At 41.0% G+C, this 21,374-nt stretch overlaps 1 protein-coding gene across 21 annotated transcripts in view; it reads right to left on the reverse strand.

The window, feature by feature from the left end:
• Positions 1-9,624: 9,624 nt before the first annotated feature.
• Positions 9,625-21,374, reverse strand: part of LOC144336347 (uncharacterized) — a 69,993-nt gene continuing 58,243 nt past the window's right edge. For 16 of the 21 annotated variants that reach the window (XR_013408018.1, XR_013408034.1, XR_013408022.1 and 13 more), the window contains 2 exons: positions 14,053-14,141; positions 9,625-9,915 (listed from right to left, as the gene is read on the reverse strand). Coding sequence is in view for 3 of the 21 variants with exons in the window: in XM_077974404.1 (XP_077830530.1) it covers positions 14,120-14,141 (22 nt within the window). In the remaining 18 variants the exon portion in view is untranslated. Of the gene's footprint in view, positions 9,916-12,408; positions 13,155-14,052; positions 14,142-20,041; positions 20,148-21,374 lie in introns of those variants that run through there. The other 5 variants (XR_013408024.1, XR_013408029.1, XM_077974403.1 and 2 more) reach the window with 3 other exon arrangements.

A 21,374-nucleotide genomic window follows, 5' to 3' on the forward strand; every position in this document is an offset into this window, starting at 1 on the left:
AATAAGGCAGGACAGCCACCCACCTGGGATTGGTGCAGAGCAAGGGGAGGCTCCCTACAGCAGGGAAAGGGTGAGCGAGTGAAGGCTCCTGGGGACTCACACTTCTGCCATGGACCTTTGCAATCCCCGGGCACAGGAGATCATCCATGACTCCACTTACCCTCCCCCCGCCACACACACACCCTGGGGCTCTAGACTGACACAGAGAGCTGCTTGGAGTCTGGGCAGAGCCACTGCTCAAACCAGTGTGGATCCCTGAGCTGCTATGGCCCCAGCTGCCATAGTCCGGCCAAGGTAGGCCAGGCTCTCTCGTGTGCCCCTAGGATAGGGGCCATCTCCATGGTGCTGAGGAGTGGACAGACTGCAGGCCTCACCTCCGCTGCACCTTGCCAGGCAAGGCCCACTGGCCTGGGCCTTCATCGCAGCCATCCTGCCCGCTGCCTGTACACTCCAACTGGTCACAGCCCTCATTTCTCTGGGATGGAGCGCCCAGAAGTAACCAACAGACCCTCTGCCCTGCCGTAGCCTGTGCCCCTGCTGCCCTCAGGCTGGAGAGGGAGCAAAAAGCCCAACAGCTGTCATGGGCCTCCAGCCTGCCACACCTGGCATATGGAAAGGCAACCCAGACCGTTTTCCACACGAGTCCCTGGTCCTGCTGCTACTCACTGGGCAGGATGGCTCCTGGCTTGGGCCCCCAGCATAGCTCCTGCCTGATCACCAGTTGGTGGTGGCTCTGTGTTTCTCTGGGATGGAGCTTCCAGAGACAACTGACAGGCGTCTGCAGTTGCTGCCACCACAGTAGCCACTCTTGCTTCCCCCAGGCTAGGGAGGGAACGAAGAGCCTGACTACTTTCTCAGCATCCTGCAGAGAGGAGGCCGGACTGTCTTCTGGGTCGGGTTGCCTGACCTCCCTGCTCTTCAGGCAGGGCCCCCAGCTTGGGCCCAGCCGCACAGCTGCCCCAACCCTGGCTGATAACAATTGGCTGTGGTTTTGCATTTGTCTGGGGTAGAGTCCCCAGAGGCAACTGATAGGCCCTCTGCCATTGCCACTGCCCGGGTCTACACTCCTGTTGTCTCTAAGCTGAGGAGGGAACAAAAAGCCTGAGCTTGCCCTGGGGCTGCAGCGTGGCAGCTTGGGAGTGCCAAGGCGAGATCTGTAGCAGGCACTAGAGCAGGAGAGGAGCCCACACTCTCAGAGTACTGAGAGGGCTGTTACATGAACCTGTGGGCTACCACAGCAGTGGGTGTGCCTCCCTGTGCAGGGCCAGCTGGCTGGGAAAAGGGTGGCCTATTTCCCTACCTCAGCCTCTGCCTGAGGGAGCACACCTGACAAAAGAAACACGGGCACAGTGCCATTGGTTGGAAGGGGCTCCCCCAGGGCCCAAGAGCGGACCTGATGAGGTGGTCACCTCTCTTCCCACTGTACCGCAGAGCACAGCCAGAAACACCAGGAAATACAAAGGAGCCAAGTGGCTAAGATCTATCTACCGACCATTACTCCTAAGTGCCATCTACTGGAATTCAGCCCAAACTACAAAAATAGTTTGCTAATATACCTTCCTGTAAAACCAAGGTAAGAATTCAAGCACAAATAAAGACCCTGCATGGAGTCTTGGCCCTCGGAAAACATGAAGAAATGCAGCCAACTGACTATGCTCAACTTACACCACAGTTAAAGGAATACCAACCCTCTCAGATGAGAAAGAATCAGCGAAAGAACTCTGGCCATTCAAAGAGCCAGAGTGTCCCCTTACCTCGAAATGAGTCCGCTAGCTCCCTAGCAATGGTTCTTAACCAGTTGGAAATGGCTGAAATGACAGATGTAGAATACAGAATCTGGATGCCAAGGAAGCTCATCAAGATTCAGAAGAAAGCTGAAAATGAATCCAAGGTTTCCAGTAAAGTGATCCAAGAGCTGAAAGATGAAATAGCCATTTTAAGAAAGAACCAAACTGGATTTCCATAGCTGAGAAATTCACTGTAAGAATTTTATAATACAATTGGAAGTATTAACAGCAGAACAGACCAAGCTGAGGAATCTCAGAGCTCTTCTAACCAACTCAGACAAAAATAAAAAAAGAATTTAAAAAAATGAGCAAAACTTCTGAGAAATACTGGATTATGTAAAGAGACCAAGTCTGTCACTCATTGGCATTCCTGAGAGAAAAGGAGAGAGAATAAACACTTGGAAAATATATTTGAGGATACAGTTTATGTAACTTTCCCTAATCTTGTTAGAAAGGTTGACATGCAAATCCAAGAAATACAGAGAACCCAAGCTAAATACTATATAAGATGGTCATCCTCAAGGCACATAGTCATCAGATTCACCAAGGTCAATGGAAAAGGATAAAGTCTTAAAGGAAGCAGAAGAGAAGGGCCAGGTTATGTATATAGGGAAGCCCATCAGGCTAGCAGCAGACTTTTTAGCAGAAACCTTACAAGCCAGAAGAGATTGGGGATCTGCTTTCAGTGTCCTTAAAGAAAATAAATTCCAATGAAGAATTTCATATCCCACCAAAAAGCTTCATAAGTGATGGAGAAATAAAATGCTCAGAGAAACAAGCACTTAGGGAATTCATTTTAACTAGACCAGCCTTATAAGAGATCTTTTAGAAAGTGCTAAACGTGGAATTGAAAGAACCTGCTACCACAAAACACATTTAAGCACATAGCTCATAGGCAATACAGAACAACCACACAAACAAGTCTATACAACAACCAGCTAACAACATGATGACAGGATGAAAATCTCACATATCAGTACTAACCCTGAATGTAAATGGGCTAAACTCCTCACTTAAAAGGCAAAAAGTGACAGGCTGGATCAAAAGACAAGACTCAATCATCTGCTGTCTTCAAGAAACCTACCTCACTCCTGATGACATCCACAGGGTGAAAGTAAAGGGATGAAGAAAGATCTATCATGCAAATGGAAAACAAAAAAGAGCAGGAGTCGCTATTCTTATGTTAGATAAAACATGTTTTTAACCAATAAAAAGGACAAAAGAAGGGCATTATAGAATGTTGAAGGGTATTATAGAATGTTAAAGGGCAAAATCCAACCAGAAGACCTAGCCTAAATATGTACATAACCAATACTGGAGCGCCCAGATTCATAAAACAAGTTTTTCTTGGCCTACAAAAAGATTAAGACAACCACACAATAATAGTAGGAGACTTCAACACCCCACTGACAGCAATAGACAGATCACTGAGGTAGAAAACTAACTCTGTGCTTAAACTTGACAGTTGACCAATTGGAGCTGATAGACATCTACAGAACACTTTACCCAATAAACACAGAAGATACATTCTCATGTGCTCACAGAACATAATGTAAGATCAACCACATGCTTGGCCATAAAGCAAGCCTCATTAAATTGAAAAAGTTTGAAATCACACCAAGCACACACTCTGACCACAGTGCAACAAAAATAGAAATCAGTATCAAGATCTTTCAAAAATACATAAATACATAGAAATTAAATAACTTGCTCCTGAATCACTCCTGGGGTGAACATTTAAATTAAGGGAGAAATAAAAAAATTCTTTCAAATTAATGAAAATAGGGACAAAACATATCAACATCTCTGGGATGCAGCTAAAGCAATGTTAAGAGGAAAGTTTACAGCACTGAAGGCCTTTGCCAAGAAGTTAGAAATATCTGAAATTAATATTCCTACTTTGCACTTAAGGGAACTAGGAAAAAAAAAGAATAAATGAACCCCAAAGCTGGCAGAAGAGAAACAACTAAAATTAGAGAAGCACGAAATGAAGTGTTTTTTGAGGTGCTGTTTTTTTTGGTTTTTTTGTTTTTGTTTTTGTTTTTGAGACTAGATGCAAAAATCCACACAAAAGATCAATTAAACCAATAATTAGTTTTTTTAAATAAACAAGATTGATAGGCTGATAGCTAAACAAAGAAAAAGAAGAACCAAATAAGTACAATCAGAAATGACAAAGATGACATTACAACCAATCCCACAGAAATACAAAAGATCCTCAGAGAATACTATAAACAACTCCATGCAAACAAATTATGTCATCTAGAGGAAATGGATAGGCCAGGCACGGTGGCTCACGCCTGTAATCCCAGCACTTTGGGAGGCCAAGGCGGGTGGATCACGAGGTCAGGGGTTCAAGACCAGCCTGGCCAACATAGTGAAACCCTGTCTCTACTAAAAATACAAAAAATTAGCCGGGTGTGGTGGCAGGCACCTGTAATATCAGTTACTCTGGAGGCTGAGGCAGGAGAATCACTTGAACCTGGGAGGCAGAGGTTGCAGTGAGCCAAGATTGTGCCACTGTACTCCAGCCTGGGCAACAGTGCGAGACTCTGTCTCAAAAAAAAAAAAAAAAAAAGGAAAGGAAATGGATAAATTCCTGGAAACATAAAATCTCCCAAGATTGAATCAGAAAGAGATTGAAACCTTAAATAGACAAATATCGAGTTCTGAGATCAAATCATTAATTAAAAAATCTACCAACAAAGAAAAGCCCAGATGGAGCCACAGCTGAATTCTACCAGATGTAGAAATAACTGGTACTGGGTCTAGTGAAACTATTCCAAAGAATTGAGAATGAGGGGCTCCTCCCTAATTCACTCTATGAAGCCAGTATCAGCCTAATACCAAAATCTGGCAAAGACACACACAGAAATAAAACTTCAGGCCAATTACTCTGATGAACACAGACACAAAACTTCTTAATACTAGGAAACAGAATCCAGCACATCAGTAAGTTAACACACCACAATCAAGAAGGCTTCAGTCCAGGGATGCAAGGCTGGTTCAACATATGCAAATAGGCTGGGCACGGTGGCTCAGACCTGTAATCCAAGCACTCTGGGAGGCCGAGGCGGGCAGATCATGAGGTCAGGAGATCGAGACCATCCTGGCTAACACAACGAAACCCCATCTCTACCAAATATACAAAAAAAAAAAAAATTAGCCAGGCGTGGTGGCGGGCACCTGTAGTCCCAGCTACTCGGGAGGCTGAGACAGGAGAATGGCGTGGACCCAGGAGGCGGAGCTTGCACTACTGCAAGAGTGCAAGATCGCACTACTGCAAGAGTGCGAGATCGCACTACTGCACTCCAGCCTGGGTGACAGAGCGAGACTCCGTGTCAAAAAAAAAAAAAAAAACAAAAAAAAAAAAAAACAAAAAAAAGCAAACATGCAAATAAATGTGATTCACCACATAAACAGGACTAAAAGCCGAAACCACATGATCATCTTGATAGATGCGGAAACAGCTTTTGATAAAATCCAACATCCCTTCACATTAAAAACCTCAACAAATTAGGTATCAAAGGAACATACCTCAAAATAGTAAGAGCCATCTATGACAAAGCCACAGCCACCAACCTACTGAATGAGCAAAAGCTGGAACCAATCCCCATGGGAAATGAAACAAGACAATGATGCCCACTCTCACCACTCCTATTCAACATAGTACTGGAAGTCCTACCCAGAGCACTCAGTCAGGAGAAAGAAAGAAAGGCATCCAAATAGCAAAAAGAAGCAAACTCTCTCTCTTTGCTGATGATATTATTCTATATTCAGAAAACCCTGAAGACTGCCAAAAGGCTACTAGAACTGGTAAACAACTTTAGCAAAGTTTCAAGATAAAAAAAATCAATGTACAAAAATCAACAGCATTTCTATACACCAATAATGTCCAGGCTGAGTCAAATCAAGAACAGAATCCCATTTACAGTAGCCACAAAGAAAACGAAATACCTAGGAATACAGCTAACAAAGGATGTGAAAGATCTCTACAAGAACCACAAAACACTGCTGAAAGAAATCAGAGATAACAATTAAATGGAAAAACATTCCATGCTCATGGACTGGAAGAATCAGTATCACTCAAATGGCCATACTGCCCAAAGCAGTTTACAGATTCAGTGCTATTTCTATCAAACTACCAATGTCATTCTTCACAGAATTAGAAAAATGTATTCTAAAATTCATATGAAAGCAAAAGAGAGCCTGAATAGCCAAAGCAAATCTGAGCAAAAAGGGCAAAGCCAGAGGCTTCAAACTATAACACTATAGTAGCCCAAACAGCATGGTACTGGTACAAAAGCAGACACAGACCAATGGAACAGAATAGAAAACCCAGAATCAAGCCTTACACTTAACAACCATCTGATCTTTGACAAGGCTGACAAAAACAAGCAATGGGGGAAGGACTCCCTAGTCAATAAATGGTGCTGGGGTAACTGGCTGGCTATATGCAGAATAATGATACTGGACCCATACCTTTCATCATATACAGAAATAAACTGGAGATAGATTTAAATGTAAGACCTCAAATGATAAAAATCCTAGAAGAAAACCTCAGAAATACCCTTCTTGACATTGGCCTTGGCAAAGAATTTTTAAGTCCCCAAAAGCAATTGCAATAAAAACAGATTGACAAGTGGGACCTAATAAAACTAAAGATTTTCTGCACAGCAAGATAAATGATTGACAGAGTAAACAGACAACCTACAGAACAGGAGAAAACATTTGCAAACTATACATCCAACAAAGGTCTAATATCCATATAAGGAACTTACAGAAAATCAACACGCAGAAACCAAATAACTCCATTAAAAAAATGGGTAAAGAACATGAACACATACTTCCCAAAAGAAGACATACAAGTGACCAATGAACATATGAAAAAATGCTTCATGTCACTAATTGTCAGAGAAGTGCAAATCAAAACCACAATGAGATACCCTCTCACACTAGTCAGAATGGCTATTAATAAAAAGTCAAAAACAACAAATGCTGGCAAGGCTACAGAGAAAAGGGAATGTTTATGCATTGTTGGTGGGCATCTAAATTAGTTCAGCCACTGTAGAAAGCAGTCTGGAGACTTCTCAAAGAACTTAACAGAGCTACCATTTGACCCAGTAATCCCATTATTGGATATATACCCAATGGAAAAAAGATCATTCTACCGAAAGACACGCACACTGATATGTTCATTGCTGTGCTATTTACAATAGCAAAGATGTGGAAGCTGTGCTATTCACAAGAGCAAAGATACGGAATCAACCTACGTGCCCATCAGTGGTGGACTGGATAAAGAAAATGTGGTACATATACACGATGGAATTCTACGCAGCCACAAAAATGAGTGAAATCATGTCTTTTGCAGCAGCATAGCTGGAGCTGGAGGCCATTATCCTAAGCAAATTAATAAAGGGACAGAAAACCACATAACACATGTTCTCACTCATAAGAGCTAAACAACAGGTACTCTTGGACATAAATATGGGAACAATAGACACTGTGGACTACTCGAGGGGGATGGAGAGGAGTGCAGGTTGAAAAACTACCTATTGGGTACAATGCTTACTACCAGGGTATGATATACTGATGTGACAAACTTGCACACATACCCCCATGTTTAAAATTAAAGTCTTAAAACATGAGTATCATTCTGATATGTTTCTTGAGTTGTTCAAATAATCATTCATTTTGCATTCTAAGAAAGCAATACCCAAAGAGGTCTTAAACAAGTTTTCTTTGAATAAGCAAAAGCAGAATAGTGTAACAACTCATGATTTCCAGAAATTTTGGTGAGTCTTGGAGGTTTGGGGAAGAGAAACCTTAATGGTAATCTTATTTCAGAAAGTGAAATTCTTAAAATAAAAAAGGGGATTTCTTTTCTTCCTGTATTGCTAGTATTGAAAAAGACAGATCTTACTCTTCCCTGAGCCAGCTAAGTATTTTCCTCCATATTCACCTAAATCCAGGACATAATCTGCCCTCTGTAAATTACTGCTGTGTGAATTTTAAATGAAATAGTCCTATGTTGTGCCTACACATGTTTCTGTAATATGAATGGCAGGGTATAATAATAATAATAACATGAAGGGAATTTGAAAGCATGTTATATGATTTTTTTTTTTTCCCTCAAAGTGGGAACCAGATTAGCGGGAATAAGAACATAAGCCTTTAGTTGGGCTGCTGCCCTGGCAGTTGGAACCTTTCTTGGAATATTTAGAAGAGGAAAAATCACCTGCAGCTAGGCTGCGCACCAGCCTCGTGGGGCTCTTGGCTCCTGGCAGGTTGCTGCCTTCCATGCCCACCATGGCTCGGGGCTCTACTCTCATCTGCGCCACTCTGGTACCCGCAGCCCTTATATATTCTATTTCCACTCAAAAATAAAAAAGCTCCTATGGCAAACTCCAGATATTGAGCTGCTGAGGTGGGTGGTCCAAATGGTTAGTGTGTTGGTTACAAAGTTGTTATGCTGTAGTGGTTTGCCTTGAACTCTCAAACCCTATATTTTCGTGAACTGCTTCTTTTTTTAGTGCCTTCTGTAGAGTGCAAAGTTTTTCAGGAATGAGTATATCGTGTTTTAGCAGTGACCCTTGTCTTATTAGTTGCTACCTTTCATTTCCTGATGAATTCATCTTGGTCTAGATTGTTGAGAGCCTTGTCCATAAAAGGAAAATCATTCAAATAAGATTAATTTCAATAAAGCCAAAATAGAACTTTTTCAAGGACAATCATGGCCTGAAGATACAGTGGCAATGAAGGTACTTTGAATAAAGTAACACCCACAGGCTGGGCATGGTGGTTCATGCCTGTAATCCCAACACTTTGGGAGACTGAGGCAGGCAGATTGCTTGAGTTCAGGAATTCGAGACCAGCCTGGGCAACATGACGAAACTTCATCTCTACTAAAAATACAAAAATTAGCCGGGTGTGGTGACGTGTGCCTATAGTCCCAGCTACTCGGGAGGCTGGAGGTGGGAGAATCACCTGAGCCTGGGAGGTCGAGGCTGCAGTGAACCAAGATCACACCACTGCACTCCAATCTTGACAACCAGAGTGAGACCCTGTCTCAAAAATAAAAAATAAAAATAAAAAATGTGTTTTAAAAAAGTAGCACCCAGCACCAAAGAGGAAATAATAATGATTTCCCATAGACATAAGGCTAACCAGTGTTTATAATGAAAAGATTACCTCCCTTCAGAGTTCCCCCATTCCCCCAAGCTCAGGTGAAGTTAGTTGTGAGCAGGAGTAGTGGATTTCAAAATAATACGCCTAGATTACTCTAAGAACAAATATTTCTTTTGATTCACTTACAATTTTATACAAAAACAGAAGTTACTGAAGATTATTTATCCTTCATATTTTTTACCACGATCTTCTTACCCCAACCCCCATGTCTGTGTGTAATTAAAGGAAGCTTGTTAAGTAAGCTACTCATTTCGTGCTTGGAATGAGAGAAAAGAGTGTGTGCTGGGAGTTGGGGGACTGCCTGTGTGAAACATTTCTCTCTTCTGGATTTAAAACTTAGTCTTTGCTGCCAATCTGTTAACAGACAGTTTGTAAATGAAGTAGAAGAAAAAAATATAAATTAGCTTTCTAATAAATGTGAAATTACAAATGTGAAACAAAGCAGGGAATAAATACTTGACCAAAAGTATGTAAGTGGGTGTTGGGGAATCACAATTTTTAAATATCTCAATTATTTTGATATGAAAGTTCTATTTCAACGTTCTTCAGAATGATGCCTAATGTTCCTGCATACTGTGTTCCAGATTTATATAAATACAAGATAGAAACTGTGAAGTATATGCCTTCAAAAAAGAAAAAAAAAAAGACATTTTATCTATATATATTTAATAGCTTTATCAAGAACATATGTAAACCTATATAAATATAGATATACCATCAAGGAAGATTTAGAACATGTAACTATGTGGCAGGGGTTGGAAAGAACATAATTCTTTCCCAGAAGGGGAAGGGGGAACTACACTTAATCAGATACCAGCTACAACGTAACTATAAGTCATTTCTAATAAAAAAAAAAATCTCTACTGCAAATTCTGGTGGGTAAATTTTCCATGTCTTTTGTTCATGTGGATTATCCAATTCCTTTCTTCGTGGTTTAAGCCTAAGAATAGAAAAAAAAATTATTACATTTTTATATTGGGGCTAACTGAAAAGCCATGCAGTTGGGTGCTCTTGTTAGAGCTTGAAGAAATAAGAAAAGAACCTTACCATGAATAGAACCTCAGCCCCTTTTTTGTGTCTCATTTGGCTCCAGCAACACATCAGTAACTGATTCTTTTTTTTTCTTTTGAGACCGAGTCTTGCTTTCTTGCCAGGCTGGAGTGCAGTGGCCTGATCTCAGCTCACTGCAACCTCCTACTCCCTGGTTCAAGAGATTCTGCCTCAGCCTCCTGAGTAGCTGGGAGTACAGGCACTCGCCACCACACCCAGCTAATTTTTGTATTTTTTAGTAGAGACAGGATTTCACCATGTTGGCCAGGATGGTCTTGATCTCCTGACCTCATGATCCACCTGCCTCAGCCTCCCAAAGTGCTGGGACTACAGGCGTGAGTCACTGTGCCCGGCCGCTGATTCTTTTTTTTTTTTTTTTGAGACGGAGTCTCCCTCTGTCGCCCAGGCTGGAGTGCAGTGCTGTGATCTCGGCTCACTGCAAGCTCCGCCTCCCGGGTTCAGGCCATTCTCCTGCCTCAGCCTCCTGAGTAGCTGGGACTACAGGTGCCCGCCACCACGCCCAGCTAATTTTGTTTTTGCATTTTTACTAGAGACGGGGTTTCACCATGTTAGCCAGGATGGTCTCGATCTCCTGACCTCGTGATCTGCCTGCCTTGGACTCCCAAAGTGCTGGGATTACAGGTGTGAGCCACCGCGCCTGGCCGCCTGGTCTCTGATTCTTTTAATATTGCTTTTTATGGAATTAATGACATTCAGGTTTAATAAAATATCTAAATTTCAGAAATCAGGCTAGGTATGAATGAAAACCCAGTAATAAAATACTATATCCCTTTAAATTTATGTGTGAGGTTGCAATTTTTTGAATTTTTACGATCAGACCTTGGAGATGACCTTGAGCAGTAGTATATAACTCCCACACGCTTAGCGTTCCAATAATAGAACACTAGGCATAAATTTGTTAACCCAATTATGCCTAATATTCTAAATGATAGAAGTTGGCATTTTTGGCTATAACAATCTCATAACAAAAACAGCTTTGCCAAGTAGTATGTAAATTTAAACGTTACAGAAATCTTTAGAAATTTATATAAAAGTGAGAATAAAAGTGATCTAACTTATTGCTGCTTCAAAATGAAAATGGTGTTTTAAAGGAAAAAAACTATCCTTTAGCAAGAACCACTTTTGAGGAACAGCATCAAATGAAGCTCCACCCAGCTCTCCAGCATCAAACGAAGCTCCATCCAGCTCTCATTATTTGAGACTTTGCTCATGTTAGAAGAAAAAGTTTATTGTTTGTATACATTCAAGAAAAAAAAATTGTAAAAAATTTCCATCAAATCCAAAGTTCACTCTATCAAAATCCATTAAACGTATACACATTACAGGTGTGTAGACCACAGGTTTAATTTACCGTTGCCTTGCTGGACTTAAGGAGTTATTAGATCCAGTCCACATCTGAAGAAAAGATTAGGACTGGATGTAACAATAACTATCAATTCATGCCGCATATAATCATAGCCACTTCTTCAACTCTCACCTAAATCATTTAAAAAATATTTTCTCCTTTTGTATTGAAGAGTATGGTTGATTAGAAAAAAATCTCAATTTTTCACCACCACAGAACAAATGCTACTTATAGTGGATAACTTCTAGACTGAAAAATGAGTTTCCAAATATGGCAGAAGGTTTTTTTGGAACAATAATCTCCAAATCCAATTAATAATTTTTCAGAAAGTTTTCCCAATTCAGTTATTAGAAAGCCACATTTAAATGGGAGGTTATTACTTAATGATATTTTTTTAGCTGTAGTCCTTAATACTTATTGTGTCTTATAACTTCTCCTAGATATAAGTGTGTCAGTCAGCTTTTCAGCTAGCTGAAGCCTCCCTAGGTCCTGCCTTACTTTAGCACAAAATTTGGTGGTGGTTTGTCATTGGTAAATCAGCACCTACTGAGGACCTGACATATTGAAAGTACTGAGCAGACTCATATTGAACTTCTCTGGGAAGAATTTGCTATCACACTTAAGATCTGGTTATAATATTTTTGAACTCATAACACAGTCCTATGGCATGGACCTTAAGGATACTGCAACAGTGGGTCTCAAGAACAACTAACTGTATTTTTAAAATAACCAAATTAAGAGGAGTAAGGCAATGGTCAATGGTGGCTTGAGGAGTTTTTGCTTTCTATAAAGTTCTTGACAACCAGGAAAAGACTTGCCATTACACCTTATACATAGACATTGAAGATTAGGCTGTTTCTATAGGTTTATATTATATCCATATCTGTTATTTTGTATAAAAGATGTGTTAAACCAGAAGAAAAAAGGACAGTTGTCATAGTATTTAGGAAGATCCTAAAAAGAAAAAAAAATTTTTTTTTCAAAGTAAAACTGATACCAAGAACTAATCATTCCAAAGAAATTAAACTTCATTCCTTTATATATTTACCAAACAATTATAACCATTAAACACATAGCACTCTGCAGTCTACAACAATAAACTCAAGACACAAAGGAGGAGGCTTAAGAAAATGCTATTGCATTCTCTTGCTGTTTCTATCAAAAATTCAATGCTAGATATTTAATTTAATATTAAATTAAAATGTAAATGCTGATATTTGAATCTAGTTTAGATAGTGCTAAACAGAATCTACTAAGGACCTATGCCTAAGGACCCAAGTATATTGTAGTGAATTCTTACAATTTTTTTGTTGCCTCAGCATCCCTTTTAAATATAAATTGGACTTTCTGATATCGGAAGCAGGGTTCAGTCACCCTCAGCAGTTTCCAGTTCACCTCCTCCCAGTTTCTCAATGTGACTGATCCTGTTAGCTACCTTATTCAACCTTCTCCTGGGGACTACTTCATTATGGGACAGCTAGATATAACCTACTTGACTTACCCCACAGACCCCCATACTCCACATGAACCATGTGGATATAACAGTGACCACCTCTCAGTTACAACAGAGACTCATGGCTGCTTGCATTAAACCAAATTGGACCTCCCTGTAGGAAACCTGCTCAGATAGCACCTTACATCCCAATAAAGAATTCCACTCCCAGGCCCCTTCCTCTCTCTCGCTATTGATCCCCATTGAGCACAGGTCTCCTGGATGACTCTCCCTTCCAGTTAGCCCTGCGAAGTGTGCTGCCCTCTTCTCTCTGGAATAAAAAAAACTGCTTCAGTTATTTGATGTGTTTTATTGTGCTGCCTTCTCTGTGTTTCACCCAACGGAGTCACCCAAACTTAACTCTCTTTCCAGTCAGTGCTCCGAGCTACTTGGGAGGCTGAAGTGGGAAGACTGCTTGAGTCCAGGAGGTTAAAGCTGCAGTTAGCTATGATCACGCCACTGCACTCCAGCCTGGGTGATAGAGTGAGACCCTGTCTCATTTTTTTTTTTTTTTTTTTTTGGAGACAGGGTCTCACTCTTGTTGCCCAGGCTGGAGTGCAGTGCTGCAATCTCAGCTCACTGCAACCTCCGCCTCCCAGGTTCAAGCGATTCTCCTGCCTCCGCCTCCCGAGTAGCTGAGATTACAGGCATGCGCCACCATGCCCAGCTGCTTTTGTATTTTTAGTAGAGACAGGGTTTCTCCATGTTGGTCAGGCTGGTCTTGAACCCCCAACCTCATGTGATCCGCCCGCCTCGGCCTCCCAAATTGCTGGGATTACAGGCATGATTACTTTTTTAATTTAAAAAAAGATGCAAAACAAAATGTAATCATTGCTATGCAGTAAAACATAACTTTGGTTTTTTTTAGCATCTTGGCTTTTTGTGTGTGTATTTTGTATTTTTTGTATTTGATAATTAACATATGTAAATTTAGACAAATTTAGAAAATTTACAATTTAGAAAAAACAAGTGAACAAAAATTATTCAAATTACATATGTTCTTTTAAAAAAATTTATTATAAATCTGATTTATTGTTTTTCTCCCCCTCCCTCTGTGGGATGACATCTATCATCTCCCTTTTTGGGAATTGTAGTAAAGCAAATCTTAAATAAAATCATTCAAAAGACCAGACAAGAACAATGGCAGAGGCTGTTTCTTGATTACTCACCAAAGAGAAAAACTGCACTTTCACATCATCATGCAGAGGCGGATAGTTGAATACATCAATTACTGCTCTATTTCAGTGTCATGAAATACCTGTGAATGAACACATGGAATTTAGAACTATAAACCTAACTAACGATAACAATGAAGTTTCCTTTCACTTATTATGACTTCCAATATTTATCAAGTACTTTTGGTCTCACAGCCCAATCACTACATGTATAAATAATTATTAATCTTTTCTAGTTGTAATACTGTTGTTTATGTGTGTGTGTGTGTTTGAGATAGAGTCTTACTGTCACCCAGGCTGAAGTGCAGGGGCATGATCTCAGCTCATTGCAACCTCTGCCTCCCAGGTTCGAGTGATTCCTGTGCCTCAGCTTCCTGAGTAGCTGGGACTATAGGCACATGCCACCACACCTGGCTAATTTTTGTATTTTTAGTAGACATGGGGTTTCATTATATTGGCCAGGCTGGTCTTGAACTCCTGGCCTCAAGTGATTTGCCCACCTGGGCCTCCCAAAGTGCTGGGATTACAGGCATGAGCCACTGCACTGGGCCTGTTGTTCACGTTTTTTAAATGCCAACATGTTTGAGGGTTATCATGAGGCACTTTTCTTTTTTTTTTTTTTTTGGAGACAGAGTCTCGCTCTATCACCATGCTGAGTGCAATGGTGGGATCTCGGCTCACTGCAACCTCCGCCTCCCGGGTTCAAGCGACTTTCCTGCCTCCACTTCCCGAGTAGCTGGGACTACAGGCATGCACCACCAGGCCGAACTAATTTTTGTATTTTAAGTAGAGACCAGGTTTCACCATGTTGGCCAGGATGGTCTCGATCTCTTGACCTTGTGATCTGCCCATCTCGGCCTCCCAAAGTGCTGGGATTAGAGGCATGAGCCACCATGCTTGCCCATGAGGCACTGTTAAAAAGTGCCTCACTTTTAAAAAATATTGAATTTTCTATTAGACTTTAATCAATTAATTATTATAATTTAATGTGTGTCATTTGATGTTCATGCATTAGGGCCTCTTTTGAGAATACATTAAGAAGCTCAACTTTAAAGCTAGCATTGACATTCAAAAAGCAATGTGTAACTCACCAAGGTTTTTTATTTTCTAAATTTAAAAAATAACAACAGGGGCCTGTAACACTTGGGTGGTGGGTCCACCCGCCCCTCCCGAGGGAGGGGAAGAGCGGGGTCCCCCTACTCATCATGTTTTATCAGAACTCTTATGTTTGTCAATGGGATCTTTGGACTTGACCATTGCAGGTTGGTAGATGAAGTGACCAAAGATAGGTCAAGTTTTGGAATGAATGACTTCGAAGCTATACTATTTCTTTGACTCACTCTCCTATAAATAATGGCACCCACAATAAGAAAGGTCGAGGTCCTGTGAAAAACACAAAAGGAGGTACAGACTCCGTAGGTTTCTTCAGGGAGCTGTACACATAAGAAACAATAGTAGAATGGTATATAACTCAATCTGTATAATGAAGACTGGGTGTGCTGTTATGCACTATTGGGGGCTAGTTAACACGAGGTGCAGAATGCAAAAATTTCACTGAGGAGGTAAAAATTGAATTGGACATGAAACAGTTTAGATAGAGGAAGAAGGGCTCTGAAAATAGAATCTAGTCCATACAGAGGGAAAAAGACCAGCAATAATGCGAAATAGAAATTAGAAAAATAGGCTGGGCATGGTGGCTCACGTCTATAATCCCAACACTTTGGGAGGCCAAGACGGGCAGATCACCTGAGGTCGGCAGTTCGAGATCAGCCTGACCAACATGGAGAAACCCTGTCTCTACTAAAAATACAAAAATGAGCCAGGCGTGGTGGCGCATGCCTGTAATCCCAGCTACTTGGGAGGCTGAGGCAGGAGAATCACTTGAACCCACGAGGTGGAGGTTGCAGTGAGCCGAGATTGCACCATTGTACTCCAGCCTGGGCAACAAGAGTGAAACTTCATCTCAAAAAAAGAAAAAGAAAAAAAGAAATCAGAAAAACAACAACAAAAAAGGTCAGGCAGTGTGGCTCATGCCTATAATCCTGGCACGTTGCGAGGCTGAGGTGGAAAGGCTGCTTGAGCCCAGGAGTTTGAGACCAGCCTGGGCAACATAGCAAGATCTGGGCTCTATAAAAAATAAAAGAATTGGGGGATTGCTTGAGTTTAGGAGGTCGAGGCTGCAGTGAGCCATGATCACGCCACTGTGCTACAGCCTGGGTGACAGAATGAGACCCTGACTCAAGAAAAGAAAAAGAAAAGGAAGAAAGGAAGGAAAGAAAGAAATAACCAACTAACTAACTAAATAAATTAGAGTTGTGTTCCAAGAGCCAAAGAGGATGACCCAGTTTATTTGGAATGAAGTCTGTTGGTCAAACTACTGATGGAAAAAGCTCAGGTATTACATTAGGGCTATTACATCTTAAGAGCTCAAGAGTCAAAGAAATAAGAGTGAAGTTGTTGAAGAATATGGTGGGGCATTTCCTACGTGACAAAGATGCCTGATAATTATCACATATAACACTTATTTAGTGATTTATAGTTTACAAAGAAACTTCATATATATTATCTAATTTAATTCCCATAACACTTGAGATATGATATTTATTTTACAGATAAGGATGTTGGGCAAAAGGTGTGAACTGGCTCTGATCACGGGCACACAGTGTGTCTTCTGCTCTACCTACAACTTTTCACAATGAGAGAATATTCCAGGATGCATATTTGAGGATTCTATACATTGCATTATATAAGGAGAAAGAAAAGGTAAGGAGACCATTGTAGAAATCTAAGCATGAGCAAATGAGGTTCTGGACAGTTAGTGGCAGTGAGAACAGAAAGGAAGGAGAACACAGAAAAATTTCAAAGGCATAATCAGCAGGGATTGATAACTAACTGGATTTAGGGAGCCGAGGCAAAGAGAATCAAAGCACAAGGCCTGAGTTGGAGAATGCTGGTGCCATTTGCAGAAGCAGAGAAAGCTCATTGACAATTCAGACTGGCTAATGCATTTGAGTTGGAGTGGAAACTGTTCATGTTGTAGCTCCTGCATCTACAACTCAGTGGGTTCTCATAAACATCTGACCAGTAAATGAACAAATAATAGTTTAAGTAAGGGGAATGGGTCATTCTTCAACCAAGAATGAAGCATTTGCTAAGAACAGAAAGCCAAGGGTCAGGCCTGGGTGAATGCCCTCAGTTGAGAGAGGCCAAAAAAAGAGCAGGAGAGAGGGGGCGATGCAGAGAGGGAAGGAATAGGGTAACAGGAGAATCTGAGACAAAGGCCTGGGTAGGAAAAGTTTATGGTTATTAGACCCATGAAGGAAGCTTTCTTATTGTTTCAGAAAAGGTATATAGTTTTAGGCATTTCTTCATTGCAGCAAAACATTGACTACCAGGTCCTTTTTGCTTTGGATAAAGAGACTCCTCCCCAGTTCATTCACTCTTGCATTATTTCTCATAGGGTCATCCCACAGAACGTCTGACTTAGAATCACCTGGGACATTGCTAAGTCTGTAGATTCCTGGCCCCCATTCCAGATTTCCCGAATCACACTTTGGGGGTACAACCTAAGAATGTAAATCTTTACAAGCTCCTTGGTGGTTTTCATGCACACTAAAATTTTAGAATCAGTACTATATAATTAAAGATAAAATGAACAACAAGAGAATATGGCTGTAAAGACCAGATATGTAAATTAAAATCCTTAACACATTCCTGGGAACATGCTCAGCATTTATGGAAAAGTGAAAGGCAAAGCAACACTGAACAGAAATAAATTCTGGAAAGGACCCTGAAAAAACTGTTTTGAACAAACAGGTTAATTTATCTCTGGTTTGCAACCAAACCCAGTGACACCAAGTTGGATGGTAACCAGAAAGCGTTATGGACTCTCTATGGTGAGTGATAGTTTAGGGAGGTGAATATTGCTGCTTTGACATTCAGCCTTAAAACAAACATCAGATTTTTTTCAATTCACATGCTTTCTCTTACCTAACAATTTCTTAAATAAGTACAGGAAAAGACAACCTTTTTCTCTATTACTATTTTGACTTTTAGATCATATCCATCATCTGCTCCAACACCTAAATGAAATTTAAAAGTTAGGTTGGTTAGCACGAAGATCAAAATGTCTCACCAATTAACATCATGGATGAAAAAGAGAAAAAGTTATCCAAGCTAACAATGTATCAGTAGTTACTATTTGGTCTTGCATGGATTTTGTCCTTGAAAGACAAGGCTTCAAGCCCAGTTCTGTCTCCTAAAGCAGATTTTATAAGTCTAGAGAGGAGAAAAAAATTTACATATAGTTCAGCTTTAAAGACTTAGAATCCCATCACTATATCTTTCCAGAAAAAATATCTGGGGAAGGTGGGCCGGGCACGGTGGCTCACACCACCATAATCCCAGTACTTTGGGAGGCCGAGGTGGATGGATTAGTTGAGGTCAGGAGTTCGAGACCAGCCTGGTCAACATGGTGAAACCCCATCTCTACTAAAAATAACAAAAATTAGCTGGGCGTGGTGGCACGTGCCTGTAATCCCAGCTACTCAGGAGGCTGAAATAGGAGAATCACTTCAACCTAGGAGGTGGAGGTTGCAGTGAACCAAGACCGCACCACTGCACTCCAGCCTGGGTGACAGAGCAAGACTCTGTCTCCAAAAAAAAAAAAAAAAAAAAAAAAAAAGAAAGGAAGGTAACTTGCAACCTTTCTTGCTAATATGTTGCTTTCTTCAGACTTCTAATCATGATTCTTAATAATAAATACTGTAGTCTAAACTACTTTGGCCCTACTTTAAGTCTAGTTCCTATTGTAATCCCTATAAAAATATATGATAGTTATATCCAAAAATTCCTGTGGTGTTCAGCATATATTTACAGAAAAAGGCTCTTTTGCCCTTCTTTTCAATTCAAATGACTCACTTCCTTTAGCATTTCCTCAAAGACTTGGTTTCTCAGCCAATTAACTCTTTATTGCTTTACTCTCAATTCTACATTTTTAATTTAAATATGCACAAAATTAAAGGTAGAGAATTAAAACAAATATTTTAATAAACTAGTGTATTAATTATTCTTGATTGCTCATATTGTATGCTGTTTGTTTTCTTTTCATTTAATTTTGTTTTCACTAACACTATGCTATTAATTTGTCATTAGAAATCACAGTTTCTTGCCTCAGTTCCCTCTTTCCCATTCCAGCTGCAGAACTTCTTTCTATTGATGTCTACCAGAAATCAGTGAAATGTAGAACTAAATTCAGAAAGCTAAAAATACTAGGCTGTCTGTGTGGAAACCAGCATCCTGGCACCATGGCACCTATAACACCCAGCACTGGCACCACCTCAGGTCCACTAGCTGGCTGCTAGAAGAGGTTTGTTTTAGGGGTTCAGAAGCATCGCCTCCTCCCTGCTACCTCTCTGGCAGTGGGAGTGGTGAGACCCCATCCCTTCCACACAGATACATCCTGCTTTTCCACCTCCCCTGAGTGTAAGCTGGGAGTGAGAGGGTTACAGATGGACGAGACAGGGGAAAGGGAGAGCCCAGGGTGATAAGAAAAAAATATGCCTCTGAAAGAAGGTGAGAAAATGATATGGTATGGAGACACCTGCACCAAGACAAGCTCTGAACTAGAGGTGGTTATGAGAAATAACTAGTCTTGAGGGCACATGGGTCCTCCTCCTCCCTCATCAGAGGCTCACTCTGCCCTGAAAAGTCCACCCTGGGTTGAGACCAGAGGAGCAACAAGAACAGGAGAGATGGGAAGGGGATGAAGTCCCCCAAAAGAAAAAGTGAAGAACATCTAAGGGCTGGCAATCAATGGACAATTGCAGGAGGATGGGCATACATAAGGAGTTCATGTGTGAGGATATGTAAAAAGACAGATATGAGTTAGGATCATCTGTATATGTAACTATGAGCAAAAGCCTCCCAGAGCGGAAACATTGGCCCTCCTGCCCAATTCTCCAATTATACATAAAGCACTTACCATGAATTGAATAAATAATGAATGCTTTTATAAAAAGTATCCTTCTTGGAGGGAGATTCCAGTTGTAGATATGTTTCACTTGTGCAAAATATCCAACATATCTATTCTGAAAAGCAACAGAAGCCTCACTTGAAGTGGAGATGAAAAGTCTAAAGTCAGCGTTCCTATATATATATATATTTATTTTATTTTGCATAAAGCTTTTTAAGGGAAGTAAGTAATTAAGGAAACATTTAATGGATGACATTATATAACTAGACATTTTGAGGGATGCTGCCTCACAACTAATACCTTGGGGGTAAAATACTGAATTAAGTGCTATGGGGAATTAAGAAGGATGGAGCCAGGTCTTGTTTATAGGCTGCTTACAGTTGAGAGGGCAACTAATCAGAACCAACAACAAAACAGTTACAGCATTATCAGTGTACAGATAGAAGCTTGGTTGTGACTGAGTTAGAGGAAGGTTTGTGGTTTGGTGAAGAGCAGCTTGCTGGGCATGAGAGAATGGTATATGTGAAAACTCAAGAGGAATACCTCCATATCTCAGTAGCAGATTTCATGTCATTCTCTTGTTCCTGACAGCTACAACTTCTTCACTTTCCATTTCCCCAATTCTGTTTTCACAAGTAAGCCCTAGAATTCTCTTAGCCTGGTCCTTTCCCTGGGGCAGGCCATTCACAACTGCTCTCCTTGAATCTTTCTTCAAGGTGTTGAAGAGCTCTGGTACTGAATCAACTGGTTCAGAATTCAAAAGTTGGCTGGGTGCTGTGGCTCACGCCTGTAATTCCAATACTTTGGGAGGCTGACATGGGTAGATCACTTGAGGACAGGAGTTTGAGACCAGCCTGGCCAACAGGGTGAGACCCTATCTATACTAAAAATACAAAAATTAGCTGTGCGTGGTGATGGGCACCTGTAATCCCAACCACTTGGGAGGCTGAGGCAGGAGAATCGCTTAAACCCAAGAGGTCGAGATTGCAGTGAGCTGAGATTGCACCACTGCACACCAGTCTGGGCGACAGAGCAAGACTCTGTCTCAAAAAAAAAAAAAAAGTTCACAGACTATTCCTTACCCATTGGGAAATGCTCATTAAAGTAACTAACTGACATACTTTCCTTTAGAAAGGGCCAGTCATGAGGAAGGCTCATGAAAGTTCTTAAGAGTAGATGTAAGGCTGGGCACGGTGGCTCATGCCTGTAATCCCAGCACTTTGGGAGGCTGAGGCGGGCGGATAACAAGGTCAGGAGATCGAGACCACGGTGAAACCCCGTCTCTACTAAAAATACAAAAAATTAGCCGGGCACAGTGGTGGACGCCTGTAGTCCCAGCTAC

The sequence above is a fragment of the Macaca mulatta genome, chromosome 17 (genome assembly GCF_049350105.2).
Source record: "Macaca mulatta isolate MMU2019108-1 chromosome 17, T2T-MMU8v2.0, whole genome shotgun sequence".
Lineage (NCBI taxonomy): Eukaryota > Metazoa > Chordata > Mammalia > Primates > Cercopithecidae > Macaca > Macaca mulatta.